We start from the raw sequence: 17,802 nt of genomic DNA on the forward strand, positions 1-17,802 counted from the left end.
AAAAAAGCCAGAAGCATTGAAACATACGTTACCATAGCTTAGAATTGCAGGTTAACATGTCACAAGCCAAGCGGAGTGGCATAAATACACTTACTAACGGCCCATGGGTAATAACCTGTGCAGAGACCCCGCCTCACCCTACCACACCTGAACCAATGCAATCTTCTTTGGCCTATTTTCGTTTTTTCAGAGTCCGTTTTAATCCAACCCATTAGGGAAAAAAATCCTTCTCTGGAATCATTTTAATGATTTAAATAATGTGGGTTTATGGTTAGCCACGTTCCTATAAACTTATTTAGTGCCAATTAAAAACAGTTAGGACCTGAACTGACTGCTCATTGGTTACAAACTCAGAGTCACACAACAATAACATTTCCGAATTTATTTATTTATTTCTGATTCCATGCCTTTACGTCCATTTGTGCTATATACATTAGAGCACAATGAAATGATTTTCTTCGCATATCCTAACTTGATAGGAAACTGGTTGGGTCAGAGTGCAGAGTCAGTCATGACACACCACTCCTGGAGCAGATAGGGTTAAGGGCGCTTTCTCGAGGGCCGAACCATGGTAGCTTGTCAGTGCTAACGCTTGAACCCCTGATCTTCTGACACGTAACATAGCGCCTTAACTACTGATCCACCACTTACCTAATGGCTAGTCAGTCCTGCGTTCTTGGAAAAGCACCCAATGAGGTTGTTAATCTGTCCCTGGGAACACTGATATTTTACTAATAAATCAGCAGTAACAGATGGAAATAAATTGCCTTACATGGAGAGATCAACCATTACACAGCTAGCTAGCAGACTAGTGGTTAGCTAGCTAGCAAGTTCGGTCTAAAGTTGTGTGTATGCATATAAGTCATTAATCTCTTGACCTTTAAAAAGACGTCTATGAGGAAATGTGAGACGTATCTCAAAGGTAACATATGTCACAGTATCGACAAAATAGCTACCTAGCAGTTGCTAACCTCAAAAGTTCATTAGCTATAATAAAGTACCACTGAGGAAAACACAGTGATTATGCCTTTAGTGACTACTAAAGACTTACAAAGAACTTATTTGTAAAAAACTGCCGTTTTAAAAAACTGTTTGTTTTGCAATTGGGGTGTTAGATATCCCCCAAAACCCCACGTCGAGTTTGCACCCACGATTGGTTTGGGCTGTAGTGTGATTAACCGCATCCAGTTTGCACTGCGTAGCTTATTGCGTCTGTGAATTACATGCCTTTTTTTTCTTTGTTTTTTTTTTTTTTTTTTTAACGCACAAACACTTCCCCACTTGCTGCATTCTAAAGAATAAAAAAGCTTTTAGCTATTAGCTCTGATGCTCAGCACTGATCTCTTTCACTCAGCATCCATTATTCCCTACGGCGTGTGTGTGTTTGAGCAAAAAGAGAAAGACAGCGAGATAGTGAGATATCGAGAGTGAGAGTAGGAGACAGGGAGGAAATAGAGGAAGTCAATATTTATTTTCTGCAAGCGGTGTAGGGGAGAAAGAGAGAAAGTGTGAGAGAGAGAGAGAGAGAGAGAGAGAGAGAGAGAGAGAGAGAGAGGTAATTGCAGACAGGAAGCTTTTTAAATGCAATCAGCATTTGCTTCCTTGGAGGAAGAAGTGCAATCCTCTGGTGCTCTCTCACTCGTAGACACACCACTGCTGTGTGCAGAGATACAGTATGCTGCATTACATGGCGCACAGCAGGCTGAAGTCATTTCACTTAAGGTCTGTACACAGTGTACGTTTCATACAATGATATACAGCCATGAGTAAATAGCTACTGTACTAGTATGCATGCGCTAGTAAATAGCTATATGACAGATTGCAATATACTATAAAAAACTTTTTATCATGGATATTTCAAAATGCTATGAATTTTGCTTTTTCTAATCCAGACATACAGGATGTTTTTGCATAGCAGCATGTCTAACCTGAAAGATGCATCACTGAAGTCCTTGTCACCTTTTCATGAAAAAAAAAACAACCCCAGGCAAGTCTGTTTTCGCCCGAAGAAAGAAGCATGAGAGACGTATTTAGTTACAGTCCCTACCCACATTCCAATAAACCTTTATTGCAGGAAACTTGTCTCCATTTTTCACCATATGGCTTCTCAACGATCCAACGGTGATTGTGAAGCCATGTATCAAGTCATAATATCAAGTCATATGCCTTAATAATTAGAAAGTGTCTCAAACTTTCAACAAGATTCTCATCATAATGATGCATTTTCATGAAATTATGCTTGATGCTCCCTGATTCGATCGTGAGCTTGCGTTCCTGTATATACGGAGTTTCCCGTTCTCCCCGTGTCCACATTGGTTTCCTGCAGGTTTTCCGGTGTCCTCCAACCTCACAAAAACACGCCAGTAGGTTAATTGGTGATGTTAAATTACCACAACTTGTGAACGAGTGTGTAAGGTTCCCTGTGATGGACTGGCATCCCAGTCAGGATATATACACTGTATTCCCGCCTTGTGTCCAGTGTTCCTGGGACAGGTTCCGGATCTACCATGAGCCTGACCAGGATAAAGTGCTTATTGGAGATCAGCGAATGAATGGACCAAAAAGGTTTCGCAAGAGTATGTCATCGTATCTCAAAATGACACCTTGTGTATTTCAGAATAATGACAGTATTAGTTGAAATTATGACAGTCCCTATTTTCACCATATGGATTCTCAATTATCCAATCGTCTGACAGCTGGACGCCAGACTACGTTACAATAACAAGAACACTTCTCAGGAATATGCCTTAGTATCTCAGAGTAATTAGAAAATGTATTGAAATCATTAAGTAACTTAAAGTAATGATTATAATACACCAGATACATGGTTATTGAACCCATTTCTAGACATTTTTACTCATTTCAAGCTTGGAAAAGACTTGTTCCATCAGTACATAATTTTTTTTTCTAATTGTAAGCCTTCATTGTATTTCTAAAAATAATCATTTCTAATGACTAAAGCATCTGAAAACACACTGATTAATCAAATAAATATATTTACTTTATAATAATCCGATAATTAGAAAATGTCACGAATCAAGGATGGGCTCGGAAGCAATACGCAGTATACAACATTTATTTAAACTATCAACGAACAAAACAAAGACACTAAGACAACTAGACAAGACACTATGGCATGAAACAAAACACAATGACATGAAGGACGGAAGTCTAAGACAACGAAAGACTGAGAAATAGTGCAGACAATAGCCACACACACACACACACACACACACACACACGTGCTCATTAACAGAAACGTGAAATCAGGTGCAGGTGGTCATGTGACATGTAGTGCAGTGCAGTGGCTGATGGGAACTGGAATTCAGAGTTTCCTGATACATGACAGAAGTCCCCCCCCCCCAAGGGTGCTACTCTCAGAGCACCCAAACATGCACCCCCTCCATCTGGCGGTCCAGGCCCCCTGGGCAAAATGTCCCCAGAAGAACCAGGAGAATGAGCGGCCTCCTCAGCGGAGCAAAAAAAAAAAAAAAAGGTGCAACGCCCTCAGCGGGCCTGGACTCAGAGAGAAGTCTGCATTGCAGGAGAACGGGACAACTTCCTCCGCGAGGCCATAGAGGGGAGCGAAGTTCTCCGCAAGGCCAGGGAGAGGAGTGAGGTTCTCCGCGAGGCAAAAAGGAGGAACAATGCTCTCCGTGGAGCATGAGGGGGGAACGATGTCCTCCGTGGAGCAGGAAGGGGGAGTGACATACGGCGCGCAGCAAAGAAGAGGAACAATGTCTTCAGCGGAACATGGAGGCAGAGCGACATCCTCCGTAAAGCAGGATGGCAGAGCGACGACCTCGGCCGAGCAGGAAGGCGGAGCGACGACCTCGGCCGAGCAGGAAGGCGGAGCGACGACCTCGGCCGAGCAGGAAGGCGGAGCGACGACCTCGGCCGAGCAGGAAGGCGGAGCGACGACCTCGGCCGAGCAGGAAGGCGGAGCGACGACCTCGGCCGAGCAGGAAGGCGGAGCGACGTCCTCGGCCGAGCAGGAAGGCGGAGCGACGTCCTCGGCGGAGCAGGAAGGCGGAGCGACGTCCTCAGCAGAGCGGGCAGGCTGAACAAGATCCATAATAGGGGAGGGAGGGTGGGAGATGGTATTAGCCCCGACCACAGACTCCCCCTCCTGTTGGCGTGGCATGGCATAGTCCTTCATCAACATGGGAGGTGAGTTGAAGGCCAGGTAATTCCTGGCGACCTGCTGCTTTCGTAGCACAGCTTGTTACTCCTCCGCCTCTTGGCATAGCATGGCGAAGTACTCCACTTACATCGGTGGCATCCTGATACCCAGTTGTCCATCCTGGCTAACTGCTGCTTCCGATTGAAGGTCTTTCATTCTGTCACAAATCAAGGATGGGCTCGAAAGCAATCGCAGTATACAACCTTTATTTAAACTATCAAAGAACAAAACAAAGACACTAAGACAACTAGGCAAGACACTATGTCATGAGGCAAGACACTATGGCATGAAGAACGGAAGTCTAAGACAACAAAAGACCAAGAAACAGTGCAGACAATGGCTATATATACAAGAGTGCTCATTAACAGAAACGTGAATCAGGTGCAGGTGGTCATGTGACATGTAGTGCAGTGCAGTGGCTGATGGGAACTGGAGTCCAGAGTTTCCTGATACATGACAGAAAAATTCGATAAATTTGCCCATATTCAACACACAGTATTTTCACTTGCTATGATACATTTGCAGTGTAGCACTGTTTCTATATTAAAAAAATATATTTTTGTCTGAAAAATTTCCATTTTTAGAGGAAACCAGATGTGTGTTAAACAAATTCCTGTATTCACTGTGGACAAGGCCATAGTGTCATATTTGTGGTACACTGTGGTAAAGATGGTATATTTGATATTCTAGATTATAGTCATTGTTCCTGTTGTGGTTACAGTACTCTACTAGAGCTAAATTTCTAATAAATAGAAATTAAAAAAAAATGTAAATAAACCCTTAGTACTTTAAAAAAAAATCTAAGAACAAAGATCCTCAATATGCTTAGAGAGATTACACGAATCCCTGCATACAAGGCCTGCTTCTTCTTTGGTTAAATTACTGCCCAATGAGACAGAAAAAAACCCCATGATAATATTAGAGATGAGTCATAAAAGGTTAGACAATTATTAAACCAAAATGTAAAATGTCCTAGTGGCCATGTACATTAGAATGCACACATACACACACACACACACATACACGCACGCACACACTGGCCCTTCTCACTGGAGACACAAGCCACTGATTTACATCCCACTGCTTCCCTCAAAATGGCAATTTAAATGGCATTACAGTAAATTCAGGTCCTCTGTAATTGCAGTGGCTTTAACTCGCCCAGGGTTATGTTTGCTTTGAGATGAGTCTGCTCTATCAATCCCCTGAGCAGGACGACGTTTAATTCCCTCGTGCACTGTGGGAGCTCCAGGCTGGTGAATATGAATAAAGACTGGATATTTATTATCATCTGCATTCATCAATCTAACATTCTCCATCAATCCCAAATACATTAAGCTGGTGTGTTTTTTCTGTGTGTGGTGTAAAGTATTGGTGTTTGATGCTGTTTAATTTGATAGGAAATGTTGTTAATAGTGGTAGAAGACGTTGGTGTTACTGTATATGGTGACTGTTGGTGTGTAATGGTGACTGCTGGTGTTTAATAGTAACTGTTGGTGCTTAATGGTGACTGCTGGTGTTTAATGGTGACTGTTGGTGTTTAATGGTGAATGTTGGTGTTTAATGGTGACTGCTGGTGTTTAATGGTGACTGTTGGTGTTTAATGGTGAATGTTGGTGTTTAATGGTGACTGTTGGTGCTTAATGGTAACTGTTGGTGCGTAATGATGAATGGTGGTGCTTAATGGTGACTGTTGGTGTTTAATAGTAACTGTTCGTGCTTAATGGTGACTGCTGGTGTTTAATGGTGAATGTTGGTGTTTAATGGTGAATGTTGGTGTTTAATGGTGACTGTTGGTGCTTAATGGTAACTGTTGGTGCGTAATGATGAATGGTGGTGCTTAATGGTGAATGTTGGTGTTTAATGGTGACTGTTGGTGCTTAATGGTAACTGTTGGTGCGTAATGGTGAATGGTGGTGTTTAATGCTGAATGTTGGTGTTTAATGGTGAATGTTGGTGCTTGATGGTGTTTTATAGAAAATGTACATGTTTGATGGTGAATGTTGGTGCTTGATGGTGTTTTGTAGAAAATGTACATGTTTGATGGTGAATGTTGGTGCTTGATGGTGTTTTGTAGAAAATGTAGATGTTTGATGGTGAATGTTGGTGTTTGATGGTGTTTTGTAGAAAATGTCGATGTTTGATGGTGAATGTTGGTGTTTGATGGTGTTTTATAGAAAATGTAGATGTTTGATGGTGAATGTTGGTGTTTGATGGTGTTTTATAGAAAATGTAGATGTTTGATGGTGAATGTTGGTGTTTGATGGTGTTTTATAGAAAATGTAGATGTTTGATGGTGAATGTTGGTGTTTGATGCTGTTTAATTTGATAGGAAATGTTGTTAATAGTGGTAGAAGACGTTGGTGTTACTGTATATGGTGACTGTTGGTGTGTAATGGTGACTGCTGGTGTTTAATAGTAACTGTTGGTGCTTAATGGTGACTGCTGGTGTTTAATGGTGACTGTTGGTGTTTAATGGTGAATGTTGGTGTTTAATGGTGAATGTTGGTGTTTAATGGTGACTGCTGGTGTTTAATGGTGACTGTTGGTGTTTAATGGTGAATGTTGGTGTTTAATGGTGACTGTTGGTGCTAAATGGTAACTGTTGGTGCGTAATGATGAATGGTGGTGCTTAATGGTGACTGTTGGTGTTTAATAGTAACTGTTCGTGCTTAATGGTGACTGCTGGTGTTTAATGGTGAATGTTGGTGTTTAATGGTGAATGTTGGTGTTTAATGGTGACTGTTGGTGCTTAATGGTAACTGTTGGTGCGTAATGATGAATGGTGGTGCTTAATGGTGAATGTTGGTGTTTAATGGTGACTGTTGGTGCTTAATGGTAACTGTTGGTGCGTAATGGTGAATGGTGGTGCTTAATGGTGAATGTTGGTGTTTAATGGTGACTGTTGGTGCTTAATGGTAACTGTTGGTGCGTAATGATGAATGGTGGTGCTTAATGGTGAATGTTGGTGTTTAATGGTGACTGTTGGTGCTTAATGGTAACTGTTGGTGCGTAATGGTGAATGGTGGTGTTTAATGCTGAATGTTGGTGTTTAATGGTGAATGTTGGTGCTTGATGGTGTTTTATAGAAAATGTACATGTTTGATGGTGAATGTTGGTGCTTGATGGTGTTTTGTAGAAAATGTAGATGTTTGATGGTGAATGTTGGTGTTTGATGGTGTTTTGTAGAAAATGTCGATGTTTGATGGTGAATGTTGGTGTTTGATGGTGTTTTATAGAAAATGTAGATGTTTGATGGTGAATGTTGGTGTTTGATGGTGTTTTATAGAAAATGTAGATGTTTGATGGTGAATGTTGGTGTTTGATGGTGTTTTATAGAAAATGTAGATGTTTGATGGTGAATGTTGGTGTTTGATGGTGTTTTATAGAAAATGTAGATGTTTGATGGTGAATGTTGGTGCTTGATGGTGTTTTATAGAAAATGTAGATGTTTGATGGTGAATGTTGGTGTTTGATGGTGTTTTATAGAAAATGTAGATGTTTGATGGTGAATGTTGGTGTTTGATGGTGTTTTATAGAAAATGTCGATGTTTGATGGTGAATGTTGGTGTTTGATGGTGTTTTATAGAAAATGTAGATGTTTGATGGTGAATGTTGGTGTTTGATGGTGTTTTATAGAAAATGTAGATGTTTGATGGTGAATGTTGGTGTTTGATGGTGTTTTATAGAAAATGTAGATGTTTGATGGTGAATGTTGGTGTTTGATGGTGTTTTATAGAAAATGTAGATGTTTGATGGTGAATGTTGGTGTTTGATGGTGTTTTGTAGAAAAAGTAGATGTTTGATGGTGAATGTTGGTGTTTGATGGTGTTTTATAGAAAATGTAGATGTTTGATGGTGAATGTTGGTGTTTGATGGTGTTTTATAGAAAATGTAGATGTTTGATGGTGAATGTTGGTGTTTGATGGTGTTTTATAGAAAATGTTGACACATGTTGATGTTTAATCATGACTGTTATTTTTTGATGGTGAATGTTAGTATTTGATGGCATTTTATTGAAAATGTTGATTGTCGATGGTGAATCATGGTATATAATGCCCAATGTTGGTTTTTGATGGTGGATGTTGGTATTTGGTGGTATTTTATAGAAAATGATGATCTTGGTATTTAATGGATTACTGTATATTGGTATTTGCTGCTGTTTTAAAGAAAATATTTGTATGTGATGGCATTTTTAGAAGATGTTTGCCAAACCAAACCAACAATTCAGTCCCCAAAACTTTACATTTTCAAAAAATTATTATGCCTTACTCCATCCATCCATCCATCCATCCATCCACCTTCTACCGCTTACTCCTTCTTCAGGGTCGCGGGGGAACCTGAAGCCTGTCCCAGGAAGCATCGGGCACAAGAATTATGCCTTAGTTTATTTGTTAAAATGTATTTTATCCACATTCTGACATGCCATGTGAGCCACCCATGAGATATGCTCATTGCATAGGGTATAACATGATACCATTGGACATGCTACCTAGTATACTACAAGCACAATAGAATGTCTTTTGAATTGCAGCCTCAAACAAAGCTTCTTGTCTGTTGGTTGTATTTTAATCTACGTCTACGTTTTTACTCTCAACATTCTTTCTATTTGCACTAAGGTTAAAATATTAGCACATTTAGCTTCCACTGGGCAGCTCAGTAGGTTACTGTGTGAGATTAGTAACCATAACATACTACACTGTCAGTTGGAATAGTGCTACAAGGGAATGTGTGTGTGTGTGTGTGTGTGTGTGTGTGTGTGTGTGTGTGTGTGTGAGAGAGAGAGAGAGAGAGAGAGAGAGAGAGAGAGAGAGACAGTTATCTATTGTTTATTTTTCAAGGTGAGTCCCATTGAGATTAAATTCCCTTTTGCCAGAGAGCGCTGTGTTTGTGTGTGTGTGTGTGTGTGTGTGTGTGTGTGTGTATCTGTGTTTGGGCATAAACAGGACTTGCTGAATGTAGACATGTACACACACACACACGCATAAACACAATGACATTCCATGCTGAGTCTGCTGAACAGCCACATTCAACAACACCTCCCTCCATACTTCACTCTCCCTCTATCCCTCTTATTTACTTTCATCCTCCTCTCTGCATTACTCTGTCCACCTCTCCCCTCCACTCATCCCTCGCCTTCTCTCTTTCTCTCTCTATATCTCTTGGTTTATCCCAGAATGACTCAACCGTCGCCTAATTTCCTCTTTTCCCCATATCTTCCATCGAACCCCCTCTCTTTTTTCAACTTCATCTCTCCCGCCTCTCCATTTCTCACTCTTCTTTCCTTTTATTTTCTCCTTCTCTCTTCCCCTCTCATTCTCTCATATTCTTCCTCTCTGTTTGCCAGGTATAAATTCTTGAACTAAGCAAAATTGTCTGCCAGTGGAATAAAACAGTTTCATACTTGAGATTAGTAAAATTGTCTATAAATCGACTTAAAAATAAATCTCGTGTATGTGTTTAGATTCACTGATGAGAAATCCTAGATAAACTTGCCTTTATTCAGCGTATTTTTACTTGCTAAAAGTTAGCATATGGGTTGGTGAAGTCGAATTTTTTCTTAGAGTATTATTCTGTATCTGTATTATGTTTTGACTTCAGTTTGTACTTGGTGATCGTCTGCACACATATTTAGCTCAGGATTTTAATCTCTGTTGTATTTTCGAGGTTGCAGTGACCCCACATCTGATGCAAGGTTTTCCTATTATCACATCCTCAAGGTTTTAGCTTCTGACTTCTTGGCACTGTAGAAGAAACCAGTTTGTGCTAGTTTTAAGTTACAATCCAGTAACACTGTCTTTATTCCTCCTTTGTTGAACTGATGTGATCTTTTACCAATAATGGATGTAGATCCTCCATTTCTCTACTGTATAACCAATCATGTGTTAGAATTATATAAGTATATGAAGTGATGTATCTATGATTTTAGGTCAGTCCTTTACTTGAATTCCTCTAGTATCAGATTCACTGAGAGTATACTGTCTCTCTTTTTTAGGGCATAATAAACACCTATTTTGATTGAGTATCTGGACTCTCTCAACTTCTTCAAGGTGGAATTTTCACCACCAGAAATGTTCCGGTTCATCCGGGATAGCGAAGGGTTGCTTGGGCAAGGAGGAGCGGAGGGGCAGAGGAAAAGGAAAGGAATTAGGTAACCCAGTGCCTAGTCCTCTTCTGATAACAAGACAGTGGATGCGGGCTAACGCCTTTCCAATATCTAGGTAACCTGAACGCCCATGTGGTTGAATATTCAGGAGATGATTTAACACTGCTGTGTAGAATTGTAATATTTAACATCTAGAATGAGGATCCCTGAACACCCATATGGTTGAAGATTGAGGGGATGCATGGAAAGGGGTAAGGAATCCCTTTCAATGTCCTCCTACCTATCTAAATGATTTTTTTTTGTTGCATTATTGAACAAGAAAGCTTACCATTGTGCCTACTGTTGAATTAGCTATCTACTCTATCTCAAAATCCTAAAGACGATTTGTATTTGGCATTGTAGGTGCAGTTTGCTCACTCCTGCAAGGCGCCGCAAGGGGCCTACGTGAAACTCTTGCAGGAGAACCATCTCAACTGATAAAACCTCTGTTTAAACAACACCCAGATGATAAAGACAATCAGATGAAGTATTGCTAACCCCTCTCTCTGATTATCCCACAGCACTCCTACATGGTTTAAAACCACAAGGGGCAGAAGATAGAGATCAGAATTATGAAGATCAATTTCGACTGGATTATTTTTTACGTTGGGAGGTCGGATAACGTAATCATTTGTTGTGTACTTCCCGGGGGACTTTAACTTATTCCTGTCCTACGCTGTAATTTTTACAGACTGCATGTTCTTATGTCTGGAAAGACCTTGCTACAAAAGGACCTGAGGAAATAAACCTTGACCTGACATGTTGGTAAAGTGCTCACGCTTTTCTTTCGTCTTTTACAGAAACAAAATCGAACAGAAATCGAATTCGGAACAGTCATTTCTAGACAACACTTAAACTGAGTTTTCAGAAAAGCAAGGCTTCTTGTGGTTTTAGGTAAGTTACTGAGATCCTAGCACAGCTACACTAAATATTATGGACAGGTAATCTATTAATGATCAAGCACAACTTGTCCAACTATAATTCCTAAAACAAGTGCCTATGATAAAGGTCAAAATAATCCATTTCTGTTAAATATGATGTGTATATGGTACTTGAGGATTTTTTGCTACAACGTCCATGCATACATTTTGAAGACACTACCATCTCTGTGATTTATACAGAGCTTATCTTTCCTAATCATTACAGACATCCTCCTAGTAAAATTACTTAATAGACATGTGCCCAGAAATCCTATTCTGTCTTAAAAGTAATTACGTTTACATGCATCATTGCATAATTATAAATCAGGTTCTCAACAGAAGCCCCTTCTGACTCTGAATCAATTGACTGCTGACTACGACACACTGTCTCCATTACCTAGTATATTCATATCCTCACCAGTAGCCATTAAATTATATTCCATATAGTAAAATGTATGTAATGTGTAGGTATTTCAGACAGCCAAGTACCAAAGTATATAAAAGAAGGCATAAGCATGATAAACAAACCTTCACCAAGTGTGTGTGGAAATCACAAAACACACAAAGCACAGAAAACCCGAAGCCAGCACACATAATTTGCTAGTCAATTATGGAAACAGGTTATATAGCCAAAAGTTTGAGGACACCTGATGATAACACTCAGATGTGCTCGTTGAACATCCCTCATTGCTGTTATAATAATCTCCACTCTTCTGGGAAGGCTTTCCAATAGATTTTGGAGTGTGACTCTAGGGATTTGGGCTCATTCAGCCACAAGAGCATTACTGAGTTCAGAACTGTTGGGCGAGGAGGTCTGGGGAGCAGTCGGCGTTCCAGTTCATCCCAAAGGTGATCAGTGGGGTTGAGGCTATGTGCAGGACAGTCAAGTTCTTCCACTCCAACCTTGGCAAACCATGTCTTCATGGATCTCGCTTTGTGTGCAGGGACATTGTCATGCTGGGACAGGTTTGGAGCTCCTTAGTTCCAGTGAAGGGAAATTGTAAAGCGACAGGATACAAAGACATTCTATAGAATTGTGTGCTTCCAAATTTGTGGCTACATATAGGTGCGATGGTCAAGTGTCCACAAACATTTGGCCCTATACTGTAGCGAATCTAGTGTACACAAAACGCTGCAACCCATAAATACATGGGATGTTCAATTGCCGGATTCAGTTCAGAATCAAATTGCGTTCTCACCTTGCTCAGACACTCTTGGACCAGCTGTTTTGGCCAGGCCCAAATGTGATTGCTGTGTTCTCGCCTGCCGCAGAACCACACAGACGGGGAAACACACCAAGCAACCGTAGGAAACCTAAATCTGTGATTCTGTGATTTCTAATGAAATTACTGTCGGTAGAGTAGGTGGGGCTAAACTTGAGTACATTTTACCTGATCTTTACCCTCACCAATCGCTTTTATCAAAACTATGTGTTCATGCTAGAAGAGTCTCTTCGAGTCTAAGTCCACTGAAAGAAAGCAAGTGTATTCTCTGTGAAAAATCTACACTTATGAAGGTTGGAATGGTTTGATGTACGGTTGAACAATCCTGATCGTTGCTGTTGTGTTTTGCTTTGCTTGAATGGTGTCGCAGTCTGGGATTCTTTTCGAGTCGTCTTTAAGTTCATTCAAAGTTTCATAATATTCACATTCACGTATGAACTATGGGGAAAACATCTGGTACTGAACAACTGAACTACTATTATGACTGGGAAATTAGGTGATGAGTAACATCGACAACAGTAGGCCAGTTTCATGCTACTTCTCATTTCCAGTTGTGGCAAAAAAAATAAATAAATAAATAAAATCATTTTCCTGCATCATTTCACTTTGCATCCATTTTGAAGTGTTAAAGCCTGGGGCAGGGGGCTGCCAAGGGAGACCGCCATGGTAACCATTCAAACTAAAGTGTTGGAAAACATTTACCTCAGAAGCCTGTTTGTGAGGTTATTTGCCGGGTTTGTAATTCTGAATAGTTATAAAAACAGATGCTAAGATTAATACTAAGATTACATTTTAACAATTATATACAGTAACTTGTCTTTGCAAGTACGTGTTGGTCCTTTCAAAATGACTTTACCAATTTGGTTAATCCCAAATCTACTTAACCATTCTTTAGGCTAGTCAGTAAAATTAGATGCATAGGCTACAAATTCTTCGAAGTCCACACTGATTGACTTGCTTTTAACCCCTACAGAGTGGGTTCTCGTTGCCGTTGAAGGGAATAGGGCGATAACTTCTTGAATTGACTGCAACCAGTGGCAATTCATTTTGCTGCTAGATGATTTCACTTTTGGATTTGTGCAGTCATAAAAATTAGATGCGGTATGTTAATTGCTTGAATGTACGTTGCCATGGATACCCCTTTCACGTCGTGGTTCCCATGACGATAAGCGGCATGTTTTAGTTTTAGTAGGTTTTTCTTTTTCTTTGATCCTGTCTCCACCCCTTGTCCTGTCATTGGTTTGTTCTCCAATGTGCGCACCTGTTCTGTGTTTAGTCTGTGATTAGTTTGTTTACTTGTACCCTGGTGTGTCTATGTCTCATTTCAAAGTCTGGTCGATTTATATTGTGTTTTTTCCGAGCTTTTTGTTCCCTTCTGACTTTCTCTTGGTTTTAACCCGTGCCTGTTTGATCGCCTTGTCTGGCTGTGCTCTGACCCTTACTGCGACCTCTGAATATGATTCCCAGATTGTCCTTAATAAATACCATGAGCTTACACACTTGCATCCTACCTCATCCACATGTTATGCATGTTAGATACGTTGAAGATTGTTGTCCAAGTCAAATTTGGTCGATAATGAGATCTAGACTATAACGTGTAAAATACACTACGAGCAGTACACACAGACTGAATATTACACGGATTGATCAGGCTTCTTTCTCCATCAGTCCTGCTTCTAATCCTCCAGCCCTGGCTGACCTTATCCAGTGATTAATAAAGCGTAACGGTTGTCGGGACTGGTCCGTTCCTCCGGGTCTCCTGTGGCACACGGCACCATTCATCATGGCCAAAATGAAAGCCACTCCGGCAAAATGGAGATCTCGTTCCTCACCATCTGCTCAGATAACACTCTGGACACAATCCCTTGAGTTTAGGCTTTTTTCCTGATCGTCTTGCCTGAAGGGAGTTTCTCTGAGACATCCTAAGAGAGCAGGAAGAGAGAATCGTTAGGAATGACGAGAAAATAAGGTGCAGGAGAGGAGAAAAGAAATATCAGGTAAGGCTGTGTGCTTTTAGAGGCATCAGTTAAATTAAGTCTGCCTGTCTTTCTTAAGACTTTTAATCCATGTAATTAGGTTAAGTAGGCTAGTAAAGCGAAAGATAGAAGCGCAGACGTGTCTACATTCAAATATGTGGCAAATTATTTGAAACGTCTCCAAATGAGAATGTACATCTTTGCATGTGTCCATCAACTACACGCCGAGGTCATCAAAACACTCAGCCATAGGGAGACTGGAAAACTTCAGGTTTTCTCATGTGCAAATTTGAGATTTGCATAAAAACAGGTGGATGACTACGGAGAGAGATGTGAGTGCAAACAGAGAGAGAGCGAGAGAGCGAGAGTGTGAAAGAGAAAGGAGTGATTGATAATAGATACAGAGAAGAGGAGAAACACTAAAAGATTCCAGCTGTGTGCTTTTAGTTAGTTAGTTTTTTAAATCTATTTCTTTTGTGAGGGACTACGTACAAAAACACCAATCAAATGTGAGAACAAATGCTTTGTTTTGAGCTTTTAGCTCATTTCTATTTGCAGTCCGTGGGTTGGTAAACATTTTATGACGTACGTAAGGAATAAAAAACTTGGAGAAAATAATCAACAACCGGTATCGTGATGCGTCCTCATGCAAATCAGTAACCCGAAGCGGAACATTTTCCTAAAACAGCATGTTTTAATCTATTTATAGCACAGCAGATTTTTCCAACTACTAATGTTTTAAGTAGTAAAGAATTTTTTTTTTTTACTTTTTAACATTTCTAGTTACATCCCAGTATCGCCTTTGTTATAACAGCGATAAAGAGTCATTCCCACACCAGCCTCTTATCACCGCAAATCTTCGGTCTTGAAGACTCTTTTTTCCTGAAACCTGACACTGGAGACTCCTTCCATAAATGCTAGATAAATATCTCTTCATGTTTATATGGTTTTTTTTTTTCATTGTTAAATAACAACAGCTATTTTTAAAAACCTTACTCTTAGACTTAAATTGTGCAAACGTTCACCGTATAAATCCCTCTGACTGAGCCGTTACTATGGAAACGGTTATATATTAGAACTAACGCATTCATTTAAACCAGCAATTTGCAATGAAGGTGACGTTACATCATAGTTATAGATGATATTATAGACAACTAAAAAAAAAAACACAACACCTTCTGTCCAATCAGATTCGAGAATTCAACAGCGCTGTGGTATAATTGTGTCTAAAACAGTCTGGTATTTATTCACATTCTCTCTCATACAGGACCCAACGAATGGCATTATTTTCTTACCTAGTTATTACTAATTTCAAATTAATATATATATATATATATATATATATATATATATATATATATATATATATATATATATAAAATGATGTATTGGTAAAATGATGTGTTCTTTTCAGCTAACTGGCCCCTAATGTTTTGCGTTTTATTTGAACTGATGAGGAGGGAGAAATGTTCATGCCAGCAGTGGGTGGAAGGTTGTGGAGTTTGCCAGATCACATGGCACTGATTAGATAGTGTGAAAAGACGCTGTGTATAAAATGAAATTTTTGTGCGTCCTACACTGCCAACTGCGGCCGACCCGCGGGTATCGTAAAACGCACAAATGTTCCGGGAGAAAATGGAAAGTGGTGCATGGGATTTAACAAAAGGTGACGCTCGATGAAAATGGAAATGCGAGGAGGAAAGTTCTAGGGTGCATCTCTGCAAAAAAACATAGCAGGAGTCTTATGCTGTAATAGTTCATCGTACTATCTGAAGAAGAATGTGCTTTGTTTTAGAAGTCTAGTTATGAGCGCAGAACCCGAACTGATGTTTATTTGATGTCTTCGTCCGTCATGCGATGGAGTCGGAGACGGATGCAATTGCAGTTAAAAGTTTAATGGAACTGGTAAACAAATCCAAAATAGAAAGTCAGGCGATCAGCAAACAACAAATACAGAGACAATATCCACCATGCAAAAGCCAGGAAGCAAAGCGAGATAAAAACAAAAAACAAAACAGGATATCAAACACATAAGAAAAGGCTTAGTAAGTCTCATTAGTATTCAGGTGAGTGAGAACGTGAGGTGAGGAGAGGTGTTGGGGATTGTAGTCCGCGACGGCCATGTTTGTATGCCGTGGTGCAGTCTGGGAGGTAGAGTTCTCTGTGGATTCCAGCATGGGTGTGACGTCCTCATTTCTGTGTCAGTAGAAAATTTTTGAGTCATTTCATCCTTCATTCATTCATGTTCCGTAAGTGCTTTATCCTTTTCAAGCTTTTGGTAGACGTGGAGCGCGGGAACACTGGCTGTGAAGCAGGGACACACCCTGAGTAGGACACCTGTTCACTGCAGGGCAACATTCAGTCACACCTCTATACGTTGGTGCATAGCAAGTTCACCTACTGCATGTTTTTGGTTGGAGGAAAAACTGACGACCTGGAGGAAATCTATATGGACATAGGTATCTGCTTTGCTATCACTGTCAATATTGCAGATTAAAAGTAATAAGAAAATAACTTCGCATGACTTTATGCAGACAGGATTGATTTGTATGTGTGAAAATATTATACGGGAGCATCTCAAAAAATGTGAATCTCGTGGAAAAGTTCATTTGTTTCTGTAATTTAATTAAAAAAGTGGAACTTTCATATATTCTAGATTCATTACACATAAAGGGAAATGTTTCAAGCCTTTATTATTATTATTATTATTAATTTTGATGATTACATCTTACAGCTCATGGAAATCAAAGCTCCAGTATCTCAAAATATTAGAATAAAGAATTTCTAATACAGAATATTGACCTGAGAAGAGGTCTTATCGGGTAATTAACTCAAAACACCTGTTAATCTGTCAGTCTGGTTCAGTACACAACCACAGTCATGGGGAAGATGAAAGTAAATGTTGCGTTTCATTTGGAAATCAAGGTCCCAGAGTCTGGAGGAAGAGTGGAGAGACACAGAATCCAAGCTGCAAGAAGTTCAGTGTGAAGTTTCCACAGTCGGTGATGATTTGAGGTGCCGTGTCATCTGCTGGTGTTGGTCCAGTGTGTTTTCTCAAGTCGAGATTTTAGAGAACTTCATGCTTCCATCTGTTGACGAGCTTTATGGAGATACTGATTTCCTTTTCCAGCAGGACTCAGCACCTGCCCACAGTGCCAAAACTACTAGTAACCGGTTTGCTGACCATGGTGTTACTGTGCTTGATCGTCCAGCCGACTCTCCTGACCCGAACCCCATAGAGAATCTCTGAGAGACACCAGACCCGACAATACAGACGAGCTGAAGGCCGCTATCAAAGCAACCCGGGCTTCCAGAACACCTCAGCAGTGCCACAGGCTGATCGCCTCCATGCCACGCC

At 40.2% G+C, this 17,802-nt stretch overlaps 1 protein-coding gene across 2 annotated transcripts; it reads left to right on the top strand.

The window, feature by feature from the left end:
* Positions 1-3,363: 3,363 nt before the first annotated feature.
* LOC128608509 (involucrin-like) lies at positions 3,364-11,610 on the top strand. 2 transcript variants are annotated; one of them, XR_008386088.1, is made up of 3 exons: positions 3,364-4,170; positions 10,176-10,537; positions 10,689-11,610. XR_008386088.1 is itself a non-coding variant. In XM_053626275.1 (2 exons), exon 1 carries the CDS (start codon positions 3,648-3,650, stop codon positions 4,062-4,064), a length of 417 nt encoding a protein of 138 aa, XP_053482250.1. In that variant the 5' UTR covers positions 3,364-3,647; the 3' UTR covers positions 4,065-4,170; positions 10,176-11,610. The 2 variants fall into 2 exon arrangements, 1 of the variants encoding a protein (XP_053482250.1); XM_053626275.1 differs by having other exon boundaries at positions 10,176-11,610.
* Positions 11,611-17,802: the final 6,192 nt, after the last annotated feature.

The sequence above is a fragment of the Ictalurus furcatus genome, chromosome 6 (assembly GCF_023375685.1).
Source record: "Ictalurus furcatus strain D&B chromosome 6, Billie_1.0, whole genome shotgun sequence".
NCBI lineage: Eukaryota > Metazoa > Chordata > Actinopteri > Siluriformes > Ictaluridae > Ictalurus > Ictalurus furcatus.